The 23,666-nt window shown below is 41.3% G+C and overlaps 1 protein-coding gene across 3 annotated transcripts in view; it reads right to left on the reverse strand.

Annotated features, from left to right (window-relative positions):
• RASGEF1C (RasGEF domain family member 1C) overlaps nt 1–23,666 on the reverse strand; it is an 86,515-nt gene that overhangs the window by 15,289 nt on the left and 47,560 nt on the right. For 2 of the 3 annotated variants that reach the window (XM_081900629.1, XM_081900630.1), the window contains exons 3-10: nt 22,164–22,286; nt 18,274–18,411; nt 11,715–11,927; nt 9,675–9,749; nt 3,400–3,510; nt 2,021–2,123; nt 1,735–1,814; nt 466–561 (exon numbers count right to left, since the gene is read on the reverse strand). In XM_081900629.1, coding sequence (XP_081756755.1) covers nt 466–561; nt 1,735–1,814; nt 2,021–2,123; nt 3,400–3,510; nt 9,675–9,749; nt 11,715–11,927; nt 18,274–18,411; nt 22,164–22,286 — 939 coding nt within the window. The remainder of the gene's footprint in view (nt 1–465; nt 562–1,734; nt 1,815–2,020; nt 2,124–3,399; nt 3,511–9,674; nt 9,750–11,714; nt 11,928–18,273; nt 18,412–22,163; nt 22,287–23,666) is intronic. The other variant, XM_081900631.1, reaches the window with a different exon arrangement.

The raw sequence follows: 23,666 nt of genomic DNA on the forward strand, positions 1-23,666 counted from the left end.
ATGCTGAAAAGACTATAAAACCAGCCAGTATGGGCTGTGAAAAGAAACAGTTCCAGTGCAGCATGGTGATCTGGAGCAGGTGAAGGAGACACAGGCTGAGGTGCTGCTTGGTCATGGACCTCATTGCGTGACCTTGTCCCGTCAATTATCTCTCAGCCTAACCTACCTTTGTTGTTGTAATGGTGTAGAAGCATGTTTACAGTCATACCTTGAGTTACAGACGCTTCAGGTTGCGTTTTTTCGGGTTACGGACCCGCTGAAACCCAAAAGTACCAGAACGGGTTACTTCTGGGCTCGCACATGCGCAGAAGCGCCAAATCGCAACCCGCGCGTGCGCAGATGTGCCACTGAGGGTTGTGAACATGCATCCTGCACGGATCACGTTCGCAACCCAAGAGTCCACAGTATTGTGCTGAGCTTCTTGGCAGAAAAATAAGATGATGATGATAATAATAATAATAATACCTTTTCCCTGTTGCTGTGTGCTGTTAGGGACCGATGTGCAGCTCCCCGCAATGCAGTTCTGTAGTTATAAAAATTACCTGTAGGGTCCATTTGATGCTAGAGAGGAAGAAAACATTGAAAGATCAAAAGATATTTTGAATTGCCTTTGCAGTGCAAAGGTGATGTGGTAAGTAATACAGGTGAACTGGAGACAAAACTACTCAACACCTCCTTTCAGGTCAATTTCTATTCATTTATTTTCATCTAGTTTCTTAAGAGTGACTAGTCCGTAACATTTTTGTCATGATAAAAACCCTTCAGTCCTCTAAGAGTGCTTCTAAAGATGCTTCCATATGATGATTTTTGTTGTTGTTGTTAGTGGCCACTACTTATTTTGTTGTTGTTAGGCACAAACACACAGAGCACACATGGTTCACCCTAATGGCAGAATATTAAACGGCAACTGCCACTCCTTGATTAATCTGTTTCCGAAGTGCAGAGTGATGCCAGGATTGTACTGTTGCGCGACCATGTAATTACACCAAACACTTACGCATGTGTGTGTGTGTGTGTGAACATGCACATACAGCTACAAATGAGACAGGCCTGTTTCAACTTTGTATGCTGGACAAACTGGCAGTCCACTTGGTTTTTCAAGAGAGAGAGTCCACTTGTACCAGGACAAGCAAAGGTGTGTGGCAAGAAGGACTGACTGAAGCAGTAACAACAGTTGTATAGTATGTAGAACCTGTTAACTGAATACCTCAGGTATACCTGAGGGTTGCTCCTTAAAATGATCTTCTGAAAGTACCCTAAAGAGGAAATGGCTTGCCTAACTTATATTATCATAGGAACCTCAGCAGTGAGCCTCAGAATTGATTCCAAGCAAATATAGACATTTCCCACATTACCACGGGATAGTCTGCTGTGCAATTTTCCCTGCTGACAGATTTCAGGCACTGATTGCCCATAACTTAGTAGCTGTTTGATATATTCTCTGATTTTAATGCCCGTCAGTCCTAGCATGAGGGTTACTGGTTAAGTCAAGATAACACCAGAACTCAGTATAGCTCTTAACCATGGCCTGCACTAAATAGACAAGACTGGAAAAGAATACATTTGCACCCATTTGTGGTCTGGACTTTATTCCTGATATTTCTGCTTTTTACTTCTTTTCCATCTTTAATTTAATGTGAGATGCAAAGCCCATCATATCATTTGGCCCTTGCCTAGCAATATCCAGTTTAAATAAATGCATGAATAACAAATACGTAATTCTGAACATTTTACCTCAAGAATAAAAAATTTGGCTGTTTTCACTTTTGACCAAGTCTTCTTTAACCTGGAGACTGGACTCATGTTCATACCAGCTGGAGGAAAATAAGAGGAAAAAGAACAGAGGAGGACTTTATTGTTGGGGTTCCTGCTATTGTTGTTGCTGTTATGGTTATGGTTATTGTTACTATTATTACAATTTATTATCCACTCTTCACCCTAAGTTCCCAGGGCAGGTTAGGAAAGGGAATCTACTTTACATATCCCTAATATCATTCAGAAATGACAATAACACACTTACATATGATTGCCATCAGCGAGTTAAAATTCCCGATGTTAAAGCACTCGCGAGCAACATCAATGAAAAACTCAATGACTTGTGCTCTCTGCTTCTTTTTTGCAGGCTGCAAATAAACAGACAGATAAAACAGCTATGGAAGACAAGTGTAAAAAAAAAAAAACCCTGGGAGATGTCAGAACACTGTGCCAGACAGAGATGCCCTATTCTACAGTTCAATTGATTTCAAAACAGCAACAAAATCCCATTCAAGCTGTTTGATTAATGACACTCATTGCTGGCAACTTGCAAAATCAAAGATCCTACCAGGGAGAGTGACCAAAGTCTATTATACCTTTAAAAATGTCTTCAAGCAATGACCCAACATTGACACATAAACTGTACTCTAAAGACTATTAATTCCACTGATAGTCTGTCCAACTAGCTATCAATAAAATGTCAATTACTGTAGCTTTTTCTGGGCTTGGCGCCAATCAGTGCAATTTTTTCTGGACTTGGTCTTAAGAGGAGAGAAAAGACATTAATCTTGAAATTAGTAGATTTCTGGAGAATTTTCTTTTGTGTTTCTTGTATCTCACAATACTCCCATCCAGTGCCGGATTTACATACGGGTTGCATGGGATACAGCCCTTGTAATCTAAGGGGGCCCTCAGCTTCTTGCTTTTAATAAAATGAAACAAAAGGAATCACGGGAACTGTAGCTTGTTAAGAGTGCTGGGAACTGTTGCTCTGTGAGAGGTAAACCACAGTCCCCAGTATACCTTGGCAGAGGTCATGTGCTTTAAACGTGTGGTGTATATGCAGCCATATCTGAGATAACTATTCTCTTGCCAAGACCTATCTGCCTAAAGATGTCATGTGCATGTGTATAGGAGGGAGAGAACACAGGTGTTCCTGCTCACCTCAGCTCTAGTCCACTCACTGGTGCTATGTGCCCCTTGACCATTTCCCCCAGAGAAAATATGGCCCTTGACATAGAAGTTGCCCACTCTACTTCTAGAACATACGGAAGTGCTCATTGTTTGTGACATAATACTGGTAATTTTGTTAGGTAATTTTCACTATATCCAGTTTGATGTTTGCTCCAATTTAATACTAAAGTTTGGGTTTTCCCTGGGAGAGGAGCAGGGCAAGAGGAGAACTGTTCATACACAGTCCACTTATGAGACACAACTGTCTAAAATTCTACAGCAAAATTACTACTCTATCACTGTATCAATAGCCTATTTCAGCATTTCTATACGGCAGTGTTTCTGTGAAAAGTGTAAAAAATGTAAAAACCCAAAGTACATTCTGTGATTAGTCCAAAAAATATTTATCCTCCACTGTTGTGAGTAAATAGTCTCAAAGTTCCACAATCAGACAAATGGTATTCAACTTACCATGCAGATTTCTGTTGCTACAAGATAGCAGAGTCTATTGAACCATTTGACATAGGCCTCAAGGTTGCTAGTTTTTTTCTGTTCACTGAAACAAGGCTGAAAAACAAAGACCTGACATGACATAAACTAGCTTCTGCTCTGCTTTAATATATATAATAAGATATATAATATGACAGTAACTGTAGAGTGTTGTTCTATGATCAATAGCATACATTTCTATCATCAATAACATTCAAAAGCATGTGGACATATACCTACACACACACACACACACACACACACACACACACACACACACACACACAAATGGACAGTGCATGTGGGACTGAGCTTTAGATGTCAGTAGGTGGGTAGTGGCAGATGTGTTGGGCTTAACAGAATGCAAAGCTTTCTACAAATCAAATCAGTGAATGATGAACAGTCCCACTTTGCCTACAGCAATTGCACACGAGGCAATTTATTCCAATTGGTGCTCCCTAGGATATTAACAGCCAGGATATTGCTGTACGCAACAAGAATCTGGAGAAAATAAAATCAGACAAGGACGCCTTTCCATGTAATATGTATTAAGTTTACGCCTTTGACTCCCAAGAGTTCCTACAGTTTGGCAAATCCAATTGCCCGTGGTGTTGTCTTGCATGAAACAAAATTTCTGATTAAGTTGGGGGGAATCAACAGCAAAGCAAAATATGATAGAGTTACAGTACAGATTTTTTTTTTTTGCCTAAAATATTATTTCCTTCACATGCTCTTGTCTTTGAGAAAATAATATCTTCACTACCCAATTCTTTATCGCTGACCTATTTCTGTATCATTGGTTGCTGTGAAACAAGTCACTCAGATTGCAAAATTCATCAGGAAATGTCATTTTTGTGACGTGCTCTTTCGGCTGTGGTTACTAGGCAATTGCATGGGAGTGAGAAGGTTAGTTTGGTATCTGGATTCTTTTGATGATTTTAAATCACCTCCACCACCTTCTCCTTAGGATAATCTTCCAGAGATTGCTGATTATTCTGATTTTTTTTTTTTGTAATATTTTTTGTTTGCAGCCACTAGAGGGTATCAAGAGATTTTTCTTTCTTTCATTAATGTGATAATTGATTTCTATTTTAGAGCCTGAGGATAAGATGAGTAAATTTTGAGCTCCATGAGGACGAAGTTTTCTGCTGGTGAAAAGGGGCTCTCATGCATAGGGTAATCTGGGAAAGGGTGTTGCCTGGGATTTTGAGTGTTCGCAATGTTTGCATATATGTCTGTATTGTAAAAATGTATCCTAAGGCTAAAGAAGATTAAAAGGGGGCATTGGGGAATCACACGAAACAGGAGGCACTTCTAAAATGTAAGCAGCCTGGAGCCCATTGCAGTATGATGTGATGCAAATTCAATAAATATAACTCTTGCTTCTCTGTCTCAGCGCATGGCAGCAGGAGGAAGTGCCTTGCTCATACTGAATTAATGGGGTTTGAAGCGGCGTGAATGGCCAGGAAAGGGATCTTGGGGGTCACAGAGGATAGCTTGTTGAAAATGTTAACTCAGCAAGCAGCAGCTGTGAAAAAGGCAAATTTCATGTTGGGGCTAATTAGGAATGGGAATTGAAATAAAACTGCCAATATCATAACTCTTGTTACACAAATCTGTGATACAACTGCACTTGGAATGCAGTATATGGTTGCTGCACCTCAAAAAGGTTATTGTAGAGCTGGAAAAGGTCCAGGAAAGGGCAACCAAAATGATCAACTATGAAATATAGTACCACAATGGGCCATTGGCTAATCACAGTGGTGAAATGGGTAAGGTAAAATAAGCTGAGCTTGAATCCTGGCAAGACAGAGCCATTGTTGGTAAGTAGTTCCTGGGTCTGAGAAATTGGTCAGTTGGCTACCCTTAGGGGCTGCACTCCCCTTGTAGTAGCAGGGTTACACTTTGCTTCTGGATCTGTGGCTTGCTGTAATCCCCCCCCCCTTTTGACTCTCTTGCGTATTCAGCAGGTATGTCATGTAGCAGCACCTTATCATCTAATGAATGTAACCATTCATTAAATCTTAGGTAGATGAAGCTACCCATATTAGTATTTATTTTCTAGTTGACAAAATGGGTTTGAATTCTAGTTCCGCCACTTTCCCATTCATTCTCTGGAATTCACACACTGTTCTCTTCTGTCATCTCCATCTCATATTTTGTTACATTATCCTTAATTACACCTTGCACTTTTCTCCCGTTGCTATACTTGGATTCTTTTATATCCAAGTATATTTAATGCTACATGGCACGCAAAGCCTTTGGGCATCCATTAACATAGCACTCAACATCTCCACTCCTTGTTTTTTTAGTTCAATTTAGTCTCACTCTAGAAGTCTTTCGGTTTCAACCAACATTTACTCCTATGTCCTCATTTTATCATCTCGACTTCATCATCTCAACTTTCCCCCCTTAATTTAATTTAGTAGCTTAGGTCAGTCACGGTCTTTGGACTGTGCATGCATGTGTGTGCATACATACACACAAAGATTAGCAAATAGATATGAAGTGTTTCATGCAAGGATGGTTGTGCTAGTGCAAAGCTGCAATTTGTGCCACACCGTGTGCTCACCCTACTTTGTGACAATAATGCACCCTATCACAAGATGACACAATTGGCACACAAAATGCTATGCAGGACTCTTTTGCCCAATGTTGAACTCGAACCCATAACCCATGGTGGGTCTCCTGTTCTACCAACTGAGCTATCCCAGCCTTACAGGGGGTTGAGCTAGATGACCCTTGTGGTCCCTTCCAACTCTACAATTCTATGATTCTATGAATGCTCCATTGCTTGCTTTTTAAAATCTGATTCAGTTTTAGTCTAGACATGTTTCTGTTTCAAGCAACATTTACTACTATGTCCTCATTTTATCATCTAATCTACAGGTTTTCTTGGTTATCACTTAGAGATGTGTATTGAACCTTTACATTCCCCAGCACAACTGGAGATCAGGTGAATGGCACCACTTCTTGCCTGTGCCCCCCACCTCGCCCAGTCCCATTTTCTGCCCCTATTCCTGTCTGCTGAACTGAGCAGCACATGGGGATATGTATGCATCACAAGCAATTGTGGAGAGGGGAAGATGACAGGTCTATGGGAGGAAGGAAAGCAGCAAGGAAACTGAAGTTCTCTGAGTTGCAGTTTGGCGGTCAAAATAATCTACAAACTCAAAAAATTATTTGGAAGCCAATGAAAGAAAAAGGCAGTTTCCTCCCATAGCCCGCAATAAATAATGCAGTGACCAAGCACCCTAACTCAATCCCAGCAAAATAAGAAGCAAAAGCACAACATGTTCCCCTTTAAAATCGCACTTGAAAATGGATGGCAGATGCCTAATTTTGAGGTAGTTGTTGATATGTGCAACGTCTGCTGAGAATAATAATAATAATACCTTTATTGTCAATGTACAACCTGCGTACAATGAAATTAACCAAGCCTTACCCCCCCCAAACACTCAATCTCATTGCACCCTGTGTGCTTGTCGCACAACACACCAACCCCAAAAGTCAGTTGCACTATATTATTTTCTGTTCAGCAGCCTAACAGCCCACAGATAGAAACTGTTTTTTAGCCTGTTGGTACAACTGATTATACTTCTATATCTCATGCCCTAGGGTAGAAGATTAAAGAGGTGCTGGCTGGGGTGTGAATCATCCCTGAGAATTTTTCTCGCTCTCCTAAGGCAACCATCCCTTGCAATGTCATCTATCAGGCTCAGGGGACAGCCCCTGATATCATGTGCTGTGTTCACCACCCTCTGTAAAGACTTTCTGTCCATGGCTGTCAAGCCAACGTAACACACTGTGATACAATATGAGAGGACACTTTCTATTGTGGACCTGTAGAAGGAGGTCATCAATTGTTGTTTTACATTGTTCTTTCGCAAGACCCTGAGGAAGTGGGGTCTTTGTTGGCCCTTCCTAACCACCTGAGTTATATTGTTTTTCCAAGTGAGGTCTTCACTAAGGTAAACTCCCAGGAATTTAAATAAAGAGACTCTCTCCACACAACCCCCTGCTCCAATATACAAAGGGGCTGGTTCCCCTCTCTTCCTCTGAAAGTCCAATACTATCTCCTTTGTCTTGCAAGTGCAAGTCATTCTCTAAGCACCATGTAGATACTTTTTGAACCTCCCCTCTGTACACTCATTCATCCCCACCTGTAATTAGACCCATTATGATAATATCATCGGCAAATTTAATAATTACAGTGGATGGATCAGAGGAAATACAGTCATATGTATACAACGAGTACAGGTAAGGAGTCAGCACACATCCCTGTGGGGTGCCAGTACTGAGCTTCAGGGAGGTAGATGTAACAGGCCCAATCCTCATTGTTTGTGTCCGATCCCTCAGAAAGTCTTTGATCCAGTCACAGATGGTAGAAGGTAGGTCTAGTTCCATCAGCATTTTGATAAGAATGACCGGAAGGATGGTATTAAAAGCCGAGCTATAATCAATAAACAACATTCTAACATAATTCCCCGGTCTCTCCAGATGACTCGCTGCAAGGTGAAAGGCTGTAGCTATGGCATCATCTGTTGACCTATTTCTCCTATAGGCGAACTGATGTTTATCAAAATCCAGTGGAAAACATGTCCTAAGGTGTTGAAGGACCAATCTCCCAAGCATTTCATCACTACAGATGTTAATGCAACAGGTCTGTAGTCCAACGAGGGAAGGAGCCAGTTTCCTCTTCCATCACCCAAGGCATTTTTTCCTTTCGTTTCAATGAATATTCTTTGCTTCTCTTTGTATGCATTGTAAGTGAAAAAAATTTCCTAGCCATCAGAAATTTATGCTGCATTAAGAAGTTTCCTTTAACATATTTCATCTCCAATTTACCAGCCTTACAGGTACTTATATTATCAGTCTTAGGAATACTTTGCTTTTAGTTACTGCATTGTGATTACATCCAGCTAGTCACATGCCAAAACCTGCTTCTGAAGAATTATCTGTACACCAATAGTGCATAAAGCAGCACCTTCTCCTATTTTCTTTCTCACAGACACTAATGGGCATGTTGCCCTTGACGTTAACAAGCAAGGAGCTGAGTATGCACAGGCAGAGGCTAATTTCCCCCCTACTGGGATTGCAGCACGGAATATTAAAATATGCACTCTCTAATTACCAATACAAAACCATGCTTTTCTTCTTATTCCAGCTACACGGTGCACATCAGGGGCATTTGAAACCCCAAAAGAACATCAGGTGGGAGATGGTTCCGTGGACTTCTTTCAAATGTACACTGTGCACATGAGCACCATGTCCTAAACACCACAGCTTCATGCAACTCTGAAAAACATGTTCCAGGTGCCTCCCTATAAATATAAACAGATGTGTACTGCCTACTGTGTAGTCCCAATTGCTGCACATCGCACTCTTTGAAATGCTCACTCAGAATGGGTAATGCAACCAGGGGCAGATCTACTATGAAACTAATGAATCGTAAACTTTAGAGTCCCTAATTCTGGAGGGGCCCCAGAAGCAACTTTATTCCACATTGCTTAGAAAAAAATGCTTTTAAACGTCCATCATGCATATATATATTTCCCTCATTTTCCCTCATTTTCACCCCACCACAGAATCACAGAACAGTTGGAAGGGACCACAAGGCTAATCTATTCCAACCTCCTGCAATGCAGGAATATTTCACCCCATGTGGGGCTCACACCCATGTCCCTGAGATTAAGAGTCTCATACTCTACCAACAGAGTTATAACTCAAAAGCTATAAGGCATAGGGAATTTTTATTCACACCAGTGACTTTGACATGTCAGTGCAGCTATTTTAATCCAAATACAGTGGTACCTCAGTTTACATATGCTTCAGGTTTCATATGCTTCAGGTTACAGACTCTGCTAACCCAGAAATAGTACCTCGGGTTAAGAACTATGCTTCAGGATGAGAACAGAAATCGTGCTCCAGCAGCACAGCGGCAGCAGGAGGCCCCATTAGCTAAAGTGGTGTTTCAGGTTAAGAACAGTTTCAGTTAAGAACGGACCTCCGGAACGAATTAAGTACTTAACCCGAGGTACCACTATATGAGATGCAGTAGTTAATTTAAAAAACAAAAAAACGGTGGTGATCTGTCATGGAACAAACCCACAAAAGAAGATAACAGTGGTTACCCAGACCTCATTTCTGGTTGCAATGGGGCCCCCATATCAGTTCAAGCTTCAGGGCCCAAAAAATGTAGGTCAGCCACTAAATGCAACTGGAAATAGCAGCAGCAACAATAGTGCTAGTCATACCTTTGTGCTTTCCAAAGGATCTTTATGGACAAATGCTTGAACAAATTCTTCAGGTCCAATGTGACCCAGTCTTTCCTTTTGCAAGAAATAAAGTGAGAAATAAATTGTAATATAGCACGCCTGGAATCACTTATTCACTTTATGGTGCTTGAAGTAGCACCCTTCAGATCTGAAACCAGAATTTAAAAGGAATTTATGAAACCACTGGCTGGCAAACTAGCTCTGCCTGGTTTACTCTCCATCAGGAATTGCTTACAGCAGGGATGGGGAACTTGTGGCCCTCCAGCTATTGCTTGGTTAACACTCATCATCACTCCAGCAATAGCCATGCTAGCTGGGGTTACTGGGACTTGCAGTCCTACAACATCTAGCAAGTCCACTAATTCCTCATCCTTGATAGAGAAACAATTACAACATGGTTGGAGTCTATACTGCATTAGCAGGAAAGACATTCCAGCTGAAATAGATTAGGCTACTGGAGTTCTGTGATTAGATTCTCCCTTGGTTTTTCCTTCCTCTTGAGCTCTTTCGTTGATCATAACCATACCTGCACCGAAGTGGCTATGAGGTGCTGTGGGGCAGTGGGAACCCAGCTGCACAGCATCTAAGGCCATCACACACATATGCCCTCTGGAGCTAATAGTAGCTTTGTGTAATTAGGAGTGTAATTTACATCAAGGAAAGTGCTAGTGGGAAATGGACAAGGGGAAAAAGTCTTAAAAACAATCCAAGAGCATCAGTTCCATGTAAAGCTGCTAAAATACTGTATTCTTTTGCTCTATAAGACTCACTTTTTCCCTCCTAAAAAGTAAGGGGAAATGTGTGTGTGTCTTATGGAGCGAATGCAGGCTGCACAGCTATCCCAGAAGCCAGAACAGCAAGAGGGATCGCTGCTTTCACTGCACAGCGATCCCTCTTGCTGTTCTGGCTTCTGAGATTCAGAATATTTTTTTTGTTTTCCTCCTCCAAAAACTAGGTGCGTCTTGTGGTCTGGTGCGTCTTATAGAGCGAAAAATATGGTAAATGCCATGGGCGTTCCTAATCATGAATCTCCCACATCATGTCTACGTTGTCCTAAGTCCATGAGTTATAGAAGTAGATATGAATTTGTTGGTAGAAAAACAACTCATCAAACCTATGATGACTTGGCAACTCAATGAAACCTTGTGAAATCCTCACAATAAGAAACAAGAATGGACTAGTGGATAAAAACAAGGGGTGATGATGTTACAGCAGTGGTTCTGACTGGGAACCTGCTACGCACTGATGAAAAGGTTGATTAAAAACTTGAATGCTTCAGGACCAAACTAGTGAAGATGACAGGTCTGATTTGGTGTGTGTGCAAACAACATATATGGGATGGATGATTTGGATTGCGACCATGTCACTTGGGAAAATATTTAATCCTTTCTCCCTGAACTCTTTTCCTGATTAAAATACAGCTCACCCAGTCTGTTACTTGCCCCATTTGGGAAAATGTAACATGCAATTAGCAGTTTGGAGTACCTGGAGGGGATATTTTAATCAGAAAGATGATGTAGAAGGAAGGGTCAAGACCCTCTCCTAGATCCAAATAGACCATCCTATCTCAACTTTTTGCAAATATTTAAGGATAAACACTTTCAGAAAGGTTATTGAGAGAAACTTTGTGTTCTTCATTCATCAAGACCAATACTAATCAATATCATATTGCAGCATGTGGGAAGAAAAAGATGGCTGCATCTGAAACTAGTATTAACCTGAACAGTACATATTTGGTCTACTGTAGGTGCACTAGCTTCTTAACTATATAACTTAGCTTTTGTTATTAGTAGTAAGATATCTTATTCCCTCCCATTGGGCAATTGCTTGGACTGAAGGACTCACATGATGCCCTGTACTTGTGGTCCTACATTCAGAAACTTACTGCAACACATTTGAGTTCCTGCCATAAGGAAGGGGATTTGATCATATTTTAACCCTCTCAAAAGTCTCAATAGGGATTTTCTAGAAAATGTTGTCTTACCTAAATTAAAGCAAAACGTCTTGCTTTCCACTTACCAGTTCCACATGTGTCAGCTGCTGGGCCAAGGTGTAGGGATCACTGCAGACACTCATCATTTCTCGTTGAATGGATGGGGGCTTACTTTTAAAAGCAACCACCTTGTCTGAGACAGCTGCGTTGATCTTGACTATCCCTTCCTGCCCATGGTTAAGAGCTGCGAGCTTCTGATTCAGGGTCTGCAGAAGCTGATTCATCTTTTTCCAGTAGGCCTGAAGTGAGGAAAAGGAAAAGAACAGGGGGGGAAGGGAAAGGAAAACATTACAAACCATGAACTGGAAAAAATAAAATAGGTATGATTGAATGTTCCTATTTGGGAAATATCCATAAACCATTCGTGGCTTAGAATCTTATTTTCAACCAAACTATTCCAGTCAGCTTAATTATAGGTCCACCCTAAGCTCCATCCTATGGATCTCTACCACAAGACTGGCATCCAGTCAAAAACATGTGAGCAACTGTGCTCAGTGCTAGTTCAGCCTACTGACCACAATGCCAGTTTAACATGTGTGGAATACAGAAGGGGGGAGGGGGAAGGAAACAGCACCAATTACCTTTCACCTTCCCATTTTAGTTTTGTGCTGTGAGGCTTCAAAAAAACAGAACATTCTGCCCAAGCTGACCATTTTTGTCCTTAATCTGCACCACGTAGAATTGTGAAAGGCTGTGCTAATTTAAAACGGATTGTACATTTCAAGGCCCAAATCAAGGTGCTCATATCAGTGTTTAAATCTGCAAACAACTAGAGGCCCAAATATTTGAAAGACACTCTCTCTCTCTCTCTCTCTCTTTTTACAAACTCTCTTGGATGTTAAGATCAGCAAAGGGGGCTCTCTTGGTAATACCACCTCCTTCAGTAGTTTATTTGGAGGGGTGGCCACCTGGGAGAGGGCATTTTCTGTGGCAACCCCCTAAGTTATGGAACTCCTAATAGAGGTGCATTGGGCTTTTTAATTATATAGCTTTTAGCAAATACTGAAGACATACCTCTTTACCCTGGCGTCAAGAGATTTGTGTTTTCGGGGCTCACCCTTTCCCTGTGTTCATAATCTGCTTTAAGTGTTACTAATCTTGTCCTGGGGCTTATTGGTGAAGGGTGGGTAATAAAATTAATAATTAAGAATAAGAATAATAGATAATAGTATCATCATGTCCCCGAATTGTAAGCTTGGGGAGCAGGGTCTGCAAGTCTTTCTCCCCACCCCCCTTTGTGTGTATGTGAGAGAGGAGGGGTAGAGAGACTGCCCTGGGAGTCTTGGGGCTGAAGAGTGGGGTAGCAATTATTTAAATAATAAAAATAGTATAATGACTCAACAGCAAGCATTAAATGCATCTTTTTATTTATGACTGTGTATGTATATTTGCAATTGTTAAATTCAGGAATAATTTTTGTTTTATTTTCTAGTTCTAATCAAGACTACCTCACCAGCAACAGACTTCTTCTTTTGTTTGGAAAAGGAGATTCCTGGAATTGTGCTGTGCCACACCTGCCACAACAGTCATTTTGTGTGCTGCCAAACCACCATGGCTGCCATTTTGTGACTGGTGCCCACAGCATCAGAAATTTTTCAGAATTTCAAATGTGCCCGTGGACTCAGAAGGGTTGCTGTCATATGCAGTTACCAATCTCTCAAAGGGAACTGCCCTGGTTTAAACTGGGGTGTGAATCAGGGCCAGTGAGACATGTCGTCTGGGCACAGTGCCAGACAGGGAGGCCTGAATGCCTGCATTTAGCCCCCTGGAACTGAGGTTCCCTATCCTTGTTATAAAAGGAATTATTCTCTTGAGGAAGAATGTGTTTATTTAATAAAAGCCTGGCTAAGATATATATGAGCGTTTACAATCCTCTGCATTGCCCATAAATCCTGAAGGGCATTTAACAAGGTTTGACAGTTTGAGAGGAAACTGCTTATGAGCAAACTCTCTTCTCAATCTCTGCCTCAGACAGCTATGATTTGAGCCTACTGCTAATCTGGACATAAAGCACTGCGAAGAAGGGAAGTTTGCAGTGAGGAAGTTGACAGCTGGATCAACACAGCAAGCGAGGCAGGTCAGAGACACACCGCAAAGTCCATGGATTATGTCATCCAGGCCCATATCACTCAGGGCAACTGGAAGGATACTGGCGCACACATCAATCAGCTATGCGTTCCTGATGTTCTGGGTGACTAAAAAAGAGTGGCATGGACAACACATCACTGCTTTCGGAAAAGGCAACTGAGCTGGCAGCTGTCAGACCTCAGTAGCTTGTCCACGTGGAAATACAGCGAAGAAGTCTTGCCCTGTTTCATGGCCTTCTGGAATATAGTATAAAACTGTCCTTTTAAAGAAGGCGTTTGGTCCATAGAGGATTGCTTTATTGTATTGGTTTTTAAAGTCTCTGTATTTGAAGTAATTTTTTTTTTTACTGCTGCTTATTGTTGGTTTCCTATTGCTGCTTTTAGTGCTTTAATTGTTTTGTAATGTAAGTTTTAAATTCTTTATTGAGGATTTGATCCTGCTGTCAGCAAAGGGAAACATCTATGTAACATCTACCATAAGCAAGCAGGAACAAAAGTATAATCCTGAAGGTGTACAATGACTCTTTGCACAAAAATAAATCTTAATTTTTTTTAAAATTCCAATAGCCTTGCCAAATAAGGTGCAATAGGTGGCTACTAGAGAGGGGGAGAGGCTCTTGTGTGCCTAGTGCGCCTCTGCAGAGAGACTCACTAGGCAACTACAGTCTTTTTATTTTTCCAAATATTTTAAATTAACCATTTAGTGCTTTTGAATGCTGTTTTATATTATTTGCTAGTGGCAGTTTTATCACTTCTATTTTTATTGTGTTTATTTAGTTTGGCATTTATTATTATTATTATTATTATTATTCAGAATTAATTATTTGTTTGCTTGTTTTTAGGTTTTTACTCATGCATTGTAAATTTATGGTTCATATCCCAGAGGATACTAATTTATTGGGTGACATACATTAGTTGTAAACACAAGCAACTGTCCTGATAACTGTGGCTAAGAAAATATTTAACAAACACAATGTATTCCTGAATATCTTTTTTCTAATAGAAATAAGCTCTTTTTTAAAACTCTTAACATGCCAATGACTGTGCAGTTTAATTTGGAACTTTGTAAAAATTTCTGCTGCTAGGTATCTATATGAAAAATCCTATTTCTCTTTAAATATCCAGTTTGGGAACCAAAGAGTACTTTTGTTTAATATTCAAGAAAAACATTTCATTCTCAAGCAGAAACACATTTAAGGAAGATGGCAAGCCCCAGCAGGTGGCTTAGAAATTCAGATTTTAATTAAGCTTTCTCTTTCAAAATGCAAATTGTAACTCTTGGCAAAAGAAACTGCTTCTCAGTATGCATACCTTTCTAAGCACTGCAAGAAGCCTCCAGAAACCAGGCTGGATAAAGAGCAGGAAAATATTGCTGCAAGGAATCATCCCAATCTCATTTCAGTAACAGATAAAATGTGTTCCATAATCCTAGGATTCTTTTGCACTTTTGATTTGATCTGCCCTTTTCCCTTCAAACAAGTACAGACCCCATCAGTTTCTCTTTCATGTTTTCCTTTCAAAAGATAGCTGCATAAATAGGACCTTGTGACTTATTCCTTTAATTAATTGCTAGTTTTGCTCAGGGAGACTGGCATTAAGGTTTTTTTCCCAGCTCTCCACCCACCACAGCCAACTAATATAGATTTGTTTATGAAGAATTCTGGCACAGTCCAGGCTGCTCCTCCAATTGAAAGCAATGGGAGCAGACCCTGAATGTCAACAGGCTCAAAGTCAATGTCTCCATTTCCCATATAGGGCTGATATGTTTTCAGCAGCATGGATATTTTGTTCACTTTGAACTCTCATAATTGTCTTTGCATCCTTTCTTCATTCAGATTGCCAGATAAAAACTGCTTAACAATTGGCAGCTATGGCCATCTGGACAAAAAAAAAGGGGGGGTTTAGAAAGCACCCAGGAGGAAGCTATTTATCTAAGAAGCCCAGCCTCATAGATACAAGCACACTCTAGCTATGTGAACTGTCTGGAGATCAACCAAAAGGCCAATGAGACCTTTGCTGCAGCAACCTGCATCCATTGATTCTGTAGATGGGGGTGGTTAATGTGATATTTTGCAGATGTTGATGGACTCCATCGCCCATCATGCTGGTTGGGGCTAATGGGTCTTCAGTTTCACAGCATCTGGATGACCACTGCTGAAGACAATTCCTACTGCTGCCTTTATTACCAATACCCAGCCAGCCCATGGCCTCATGTTAGATACGCAGTGCGGAGCCTTGAGCTCATAAGTTGTGTCTTCTCCCCCCACCCCAGTGCTTCAATTTTATCCTGGTGCTCAGGCAAACCTTAGGTTGCCATTTCACCTAAACCATCAGACCACAGTTTGCTCTTACCTTGCAAAGGAAGTTTAATGTTTTGCAAGGTTTGATGTTACATCAAGGTCAAGCTTGTTCAGTTGGTTAGTTACTCAACAAGCCAACTTCAAATCACCAGCAAAAAGAGAGCTGCCTCTTTTAGACAGCTCCACCCTGTGGAAGCAACAGCAGTACCACAAAGAGGAGCAAGAGTCAATGTAGAGCAGGGGATAGGACCCTGGCTGTAAGTTGGGTTCAAGTCCCATCTCTGCTATGGACTGACTGTGTGGGTTTAGGAAAGGCATTCTCTTTCAGCCTTTGCTCCCCATTTGTAAAACGGAAATAAAGGTTACTTACCTTGCAGAGTTGTTGTAAGAGAAAATCCAATAAAAATTAATCTCAATGCATCCCCCATGTGTCCCCTAAATCTGCTCTAGGGGTTCTCCCAACACTCAAACAAATTTGGGGAGGGTGCAGAGGGCAGTGGCGGAGAAACCCTCTCTGGCACCCAGGGCGGGACGGCGAGAGGCAGGGCGAACCGCCCACTGCCGCTCGCGTGCACAGTCCATACAGGTGTCTGTACGGGCTGCCACACAAGCAGCAACCCATACAGACTGCGCATGTGCGGCATCCCATACAGAGTGCACACGCGCAGCAGCCCATACGGTCGCTATGCGAAAGGCAGCCCATACGGACACCGCACGAGCGGCACCCCTACTGACTGTGCGCGCCCTCGGCCACTCTACAGATGGGGGGAGGCAGGGGCCATCTTGTCAATCCCCCCGAGTGGCACCCAGGGTGATCTGCCGCCTCTGCTCCCCACTTCGTACGCCCCTGGCAGAGGGCAAGTGAGGAGAGAAGAAGGAGGAGAAGTTAAGTTGCACAACTGGAAATCCTTTCCTTAGATGAAGCACTTGGTTGGATAATGCCCCATAGAAATTATTCATATCTTATTAAGTCTTTCTTTTATAATGTCAAACGTCGCCATTTCCCTTTTCTATGGTGGCTTCACTAGCTGCCAGTCAAAGTTCAATGAACTGGGTATGTTGAAGATTTTGAGCATGACTAAAGTAGCTCTTTGGTTGCTGGCTATGACCTTAGTCATTAAGAGCCCAATCTGAAAACAACTCCCAAATGTCTAATTTGTTATTTATATTGTGCACAACTTAAAGCTCCTCCTTCGAAAGCTACGCAACTCAATATGCACTGTTTGTTAGCTGGCTAATTAGGAGGAATCTAAAATGATTCAAGCCTCCACTGACAGCTTCATGGTTCCTTTAACTGTTTATATCCTAGAACGTTAATAGGCCACAAAATGAGCTAATGTTTGGGACCATTGGTTTTGCAATCTTTCATGTAAAACACCAGGATATTAGTCAATCTAAATTAGGTACTTTCTTTCTGTTTGCTTGTTCCAATTCTCCCATTCTGCAATATCTCACACTGCCTTGTTAGTTAGCTCAGCAATTAGGTCTGGTTTTGCTAAGCAGAATGTCAGAGGATAAAGAAGGGTAAAAGGAAGAAGAAAAAAGGACAATGTGTGAAGATACAAAATAAAACCCAAAAAGAGAATTGCCTAGTGTAATTCTAATAATGTCTACTCAAATATAAATTGGATGGCATTCAATTGGATTTATGACTATGTAAGTTAGGATTGCACCCTTAGCCATGTTTAGACTAGAACAGTCTTTATTGATCTTGGTGCTCTTCATATTCCTATCAGCCCCAGTTAGTTCAGTAGCCCAAAACACCTGGAAGACACTGTGTTGGTGAAAGCTGAAATAGATCCACTGCCTTATGTTAGGGATGCCACTTAAGTTCCTTATATTTCAGTGAGTCTACTCTAAGATCTGGATCCAACCCACATTCTATAAACTTTTTTAAACGGAAATTTCTATTTCCATTTTTAAAAATTAGTCAACAAATAAATTCAGTCACCTGGGTGAACTTTTTAGTTGACGATGCAACTAGCTTTTTACATCTTAGCTCAGAAATAATTAAACAATATTATGCATTTGTTTCTATTGATAATCACATTTTCAGAAAATGTCATTTAAAATTTGACTAGGAATTTCCCCCCACAGTCTCTTCCTCAGTGAAAGTAATTTTTAATAACAAACAGCTGACTGAACAATTATTGATTATGCAACTTCTCAGTATATCTCTAAATTGCTGCCATCCTCACCTCATCACATGGAGCTATCCTGTGGATAATGTCTTTTAAGCAGCCAATCATCTTTTCGTCCTGAAAATCATATGGAAATGTTTCTGTCCATTCCGTCAATAACTGCAGTATTTTGGGCCCAAATTTTCTGATTCGTGCCTGAAATTAGAAATAAAAAAAAGATGGATGCAAATTTAAGAACTCTCAGCAAAAAGATCTGGTGGCTTTAACCTAATGCTGATTCCGAAGTGGTGGTACTTGCAGAACACCAACATGCCTATAGAGTGATTTAAATTAGTTTCATAGATGGCCTTGGATTAGGGATGGAAGTCTATTTCTAGTCTGCAGCATTTTTGCATGTGTTCACTTCTAAGCCTTTTCTGCCCTATGGCTTTTAAACACTTATTCTATCTCAAAATATGCATTTCTAAATAATTGGGGTTTTTAAAAAACTTTTTTACTTTTTCCAGCCAAGCACAGAAATAAAATGTTCTGTTTTGTACTTTAGTCTGGTGCGTGTGTGTGTTGGTTCACACTGGAATTTGCAATGATAGAATTCCACAAGTATCCCTACTTTGGATGTCCTCAATATTTGGCTATCCACTTCTCTGCTTTGTACAGCTATAACCTATTCTTAAATGTTTCTTTTTGAACCTAACAAGTATTTGCCAAAGGAAACTGCTTTGGCTTTTCCTGCCCTCTGCCTCTAAGATACTTGGGGTCAGAGCTTCTACACTGTGCATTATAGTATGATATGCCAGATGATCCTAAATGTTTTAGGAGCAATCTAAGAAGCTTATTTTCAAACACCACACGTATTCATTACATCAGTGGAAACCTTGAATGAGAGGAGAGAACTTCCTTGTTTTAGCCTCTGGACGGAAGGCACCCTCTAATCAAATAAAATTATATTGTGTGCCTTGAAGCTTCCTGCTTTTTCAACCAAACTCATCAAAGTGCCCATTTTAGCATGTAACCAAAACAGGTCTCAAGGCAAATTCTTACTATCAGTGAACGTAATATAGGTGGCCTATGAAATTTCATGAGCGTTGTTGTGTGTGGTAGAGCAGGGAGGCTGGCAGGGGATCCTTCATCCCCTTCCCCTGTGACTTTTCCTCTGCCTCTATACCATTACACCATTGTCCATTTAGGACTATTATTACCCATGGCTGAAGACAGATATGTGGTTTAGGGAAGAGAAGCACTGAGAAAGCATTTCATGCTACCTCCCCTCCCAATGTTAGGCCCTGTGTTAAAGAGACACCTGGCTGCTTGTCCATTCTCTCTCTAAATATGGAAGCTCAGGGTTTGTTGAAGAGCTAAAGTACCAGGACGAGGAATGCTACAGGGATGAGGAAGTCCTGATTCTGTTGAACCACAGCTCTCATCTTCCCTCACCACTGGCCTTGCTGGTTGGCATTGATGGAAGCTGGAGTCCAGCACTATCTGTAGGGTCACAGATTCCCAGTCCCTGAGTTATTACATACTAGTAAAAAGTCTTCCTAATGAAGGCTTCTGAAAATAGCAAAATATCTGACTGAGGCTGTGAAGCAGGTCTGTGACTGTACAGTGGAACCTCGGGTTGCAAATGTGATCCGTGCGGGAGGCACGTTTACAACCCGCAGCGTTTGCAACCCGCAGCACCGCGTCTGCACACGTGCTGGTCACTATTTGGCGCTTCTACGCATGCCCAAAGCCCGATTTAGCGCTTCTGCGCGTGCGTGAGTGCCGAAACCCGGATGTAAACCGTTCCGGTACTTTTGGGTTCGGCATGGTGCACAACCCGAAAACACATAACCTGAAGTGTCTGTAACCTAAGGTACCACTGTATAGTAAGACTAACTAAGGCTGCAATCCAAATCCTTCTTACTTGGGAGTAAGCACCACTGAATTCAGTAGGACTTACTTCTGAGTAAACATGGTTAGGACTGTATTGTGAAACTTCCTCTTCTAGATAAACAGCCAGGAAATAAAGATTTACCTTGAGAATCTTCTTGTTGGGTCACATGAGATAAGTCAGCAATCTGAATATTTCTGGGTGAATTAGTATCTTCCTGAGGCTAAACATGGGCTATTTTTATAAGCTTTAAAGGCCAAGTTCACACCACAAACTATCACTCTTAACACCAGGGTTTTTTTTAATTTTCAGTGACAGAATAGCCAGATGGGGGATGTATTATAATCTTTTCCCTGCCACCAGACTCAGCTTTGAAGAAGCAAGAGCACAATACAGTTCTGCTATTCATGCACTGCTGACATTCTAACAAAAGTTTTGACAGTTGAGGATGGGAACTATTCTGGGAACTAAACTAACCCAGTTTCCAAGTTGTGTTTGTAGAAGCATTTTCAAAAATGGCACTTGCAGAAAGGCATGATGCAAAGAGAAATAATTTGGGATGTCCATGCTGTGACCTACATAATGCAATGGGGGGAGTATTGCTTTTCATATATTGATGAAAGAGCCATGAGAGTCAGTACAAAATTGGTGCCAGGGGAAGGCGGGGGAAAATATGTGCCAGTACTCTATACAGGTGAGAACTGTCACAAGCAAAACCCTGAGAAGGAAGTGTAGGCATTGCTGAAAACCATAGTGTTGTGGGAATGTTAAGGAAGTTAGGAGAGGAAATATTGTTTTGATATTAACCCTCCTCACTCACACTAGTGAGTAAACAGCAGAACACATTCCCCTGCAACTTATTGGAAACAAGTTGATGATTCGTTAGAATCCTTAAATTAAGCAATCCATTCTGGCTTGTCTAGTTTGGATTGTTCCCTTTTAAAATAATAGTAACACAACACAGTCTTTTTTAAAAGTAAGAATAACGTTTTACTCACATTCAGTTCACAGCAGTAATTTGAAGACCGGCTTTATCTAGTGGTTAGAGTGAAAAGAAGTCTGAGCTACATCTCAGACTTTCTGTTTATGGACTCCATCCTATGTGAAGGTTGAGCTATGTGCTGGCTAAAAGCCAGGAGTGTGAGAGTCCAAAGGTAAGAGAGTAAGAGTCCAAGAGAGAGATGGTTGCATGGTCAGCTAGGGTCAACACCCATCTACCTGGTCACACATAGGGAGAGGAAGCTCCAGAGCAGGTACGACAGAAAGTCCTCCCTGTCTGGAGCCACATTCGCATGTGTGTCTATTCTAGGCAACAGGAAAATGTTGTACTTGACAGCTCTAGTAATAATACATCCCACAAGTGTGTCCTACAATTCTAAGGTTCAACAAGTTGAGCAAGCAAGACCATTGTATTTATGAAGAGACTTTACTACAAATAAAAACATTACTTTCTGCATTCTGTTAGGGAATCATTACCTAACAACAGCACAATTCTGTTTTTGTTGTTGATGTGTAGCTAGATATAAAGCAGTGCTTCCAAGTACAAATATATTACTGTTTTGTCATGCAGGCATTCATTGCAATTGCAATTCTGCTATGGGGAGTTGCCAGTGACAGGTAAGCCTGGAAAGATTGCAAACTATGCCTAGGGCTAAGGGACGATGCATTAGGCAAAACTGAGATATATAGCGTTGCAGTGACACCTGCTCTTGACAGTGCACAGCTTAAATGATTCCTCCTGGAACCCTGAAGGCTTCAGCAAAACCTTCAAGAAAGGAAAGGGAAACCATCTGGGAAGATTGAGACAGGCTGCAAGAGGAAGATAGAAGGCGATTTGAAGCGTTTGCTACACCCAGTGCCTGCAGCTTTGCTCAGAGGCACTGATGTTATGTTAGAATGCAACCATGCTAGGCACTCAGCATCAAGAAAAAACCCCATGGGAGTGAATGCACACAGGCGGCAAGGAATCAAAAGATTCAAAAGAGAGTAAAGCCAGGGAATTTATTTAGTTTGATCTAGCACTGGCAGCTCTTTGCAAAGGCAGTCCCACCCGCCTGCCATTGGTAGTACTAACCTTATCCAGCACTGGGTCATCCAGCTGCTGCTGCTCGATGCACTTGTGACAAACTCGGGACAGAAGTTCAGGAGGCTCAATGAAGAGTCTTGAGCTCAGTAGGAATGTAAAGATATAGGCCTTCTGGAAAAGGAAAATAGGCAAACTTATCTGCAAATAAATATGAGTGATGATTTCTCAAAGGGAACCCACAGCAAGACTTTGCAAGGAGGAGAGATTACATATATTGAAAAGCAGACAGAGCCTTACTCGGTACAAGATAAACAGCTGTAATATAATGATTGCTCTCCTTGGGGAATGTATCATAGGAGTTGGAGCCCTGCTGGATCAGGCCAAGTGCCTGCCTAGTTCAGCATCCTTTTTCTTACTCTGGAACCCCTGCAAGTGGAACATGACACCCTCTGGATCTCCAGAAATGGGTATTCCCAAGACAGCATACAGCTACCATGACTGGTAGCCACTAAAACTTTATCGTCATTGAATTGTCTGATCCCCCTGTAAAGTCATCTACTGTACGTGCTGGAAAGAAATTCCACAGATTAACTATGTGAATGGAGAAAAACAATTTCCTTTTGTTTGTTCTGAATCTATCACCATTCATTTGATTGGATAACCCACAGGTTTTATTACAATGAGATTGTAATAAATACATCCGTTCGCTATCACGCAAACTTTTACAAATGTCTATTATGATCCAGCCGTACTTACAGCCTAGTGATGGGTGACTGTCAGTTTTGGTTTCTCTCAGTTTCTCATTTTTCCCAACAGAAAATTTCCCATATTTCCACATCTCAGTTTGCTATTTTAAAAAAGCTATCGTGAAAATCCATCAACATTTTAGTGCCATTTTTAAAAATAATGATTACGATTACAACAACAGATGTATGTATAGTACCGCATGTGTATAGGATTGCATTTTCCAATCTTGTCTTGTGTCCATCAGCTTCCAATCAGTGTTGGAAGGCACCCTGAGGATCATCTAGCCCAACTCCCTGCAATTTATGTATAAGATCACAACCCAGATGTATGCATTTTTGATTCTAAGAACAAGATGAGACCTGCTGGATCAGACCAAAGGCCCACTTAGTCCAGCATGCTGTTCTCACAGTAGCCAATCAGATGCCCATGGGAAGCCTGAAAGACAGCACTCATCCCACCTGTGATTCCCAGCAACTGGTATTCAGAGGCTTACTGCCTCCAACCGTGGATGTAGCATATAGCCCAGGGGTCAGCAACCTTTTTCAGCTGTGGGCCAGTCCACCATCCCTCAGACCATGTGGTGGGCTGGACTATATTTTGGAAAAAAATATGAACAAATTCCTATGCTCCACAAATAACCCAGAGATGCATTTTAAATAAAAGGACACATTCTACTCATGTAAAAACACACTGATTCCCGGACAGTCCCCAGGCCGCATTGAGAAGGAGATTGGGCCGCATCTGGCCCCCAGGCCTTAGGTTGCCTACCCCATTGATCATTTTCCTAATGATATCAAGCAGGCT

The sequence above is a fragment of the Podarcis melisellensis genome (genome assembly GCF_964234715.1).
Source record: "Podarcis melisellensis genome assembly, chromosome: 2".
Classification (NCBI taxonomy): domain Eukaryota; kingdom Metazoa; phylum Chordata; class Lepidosauria; order Squamata; family Lacertidae; genus Podarcis; species Podarcis melisellensis.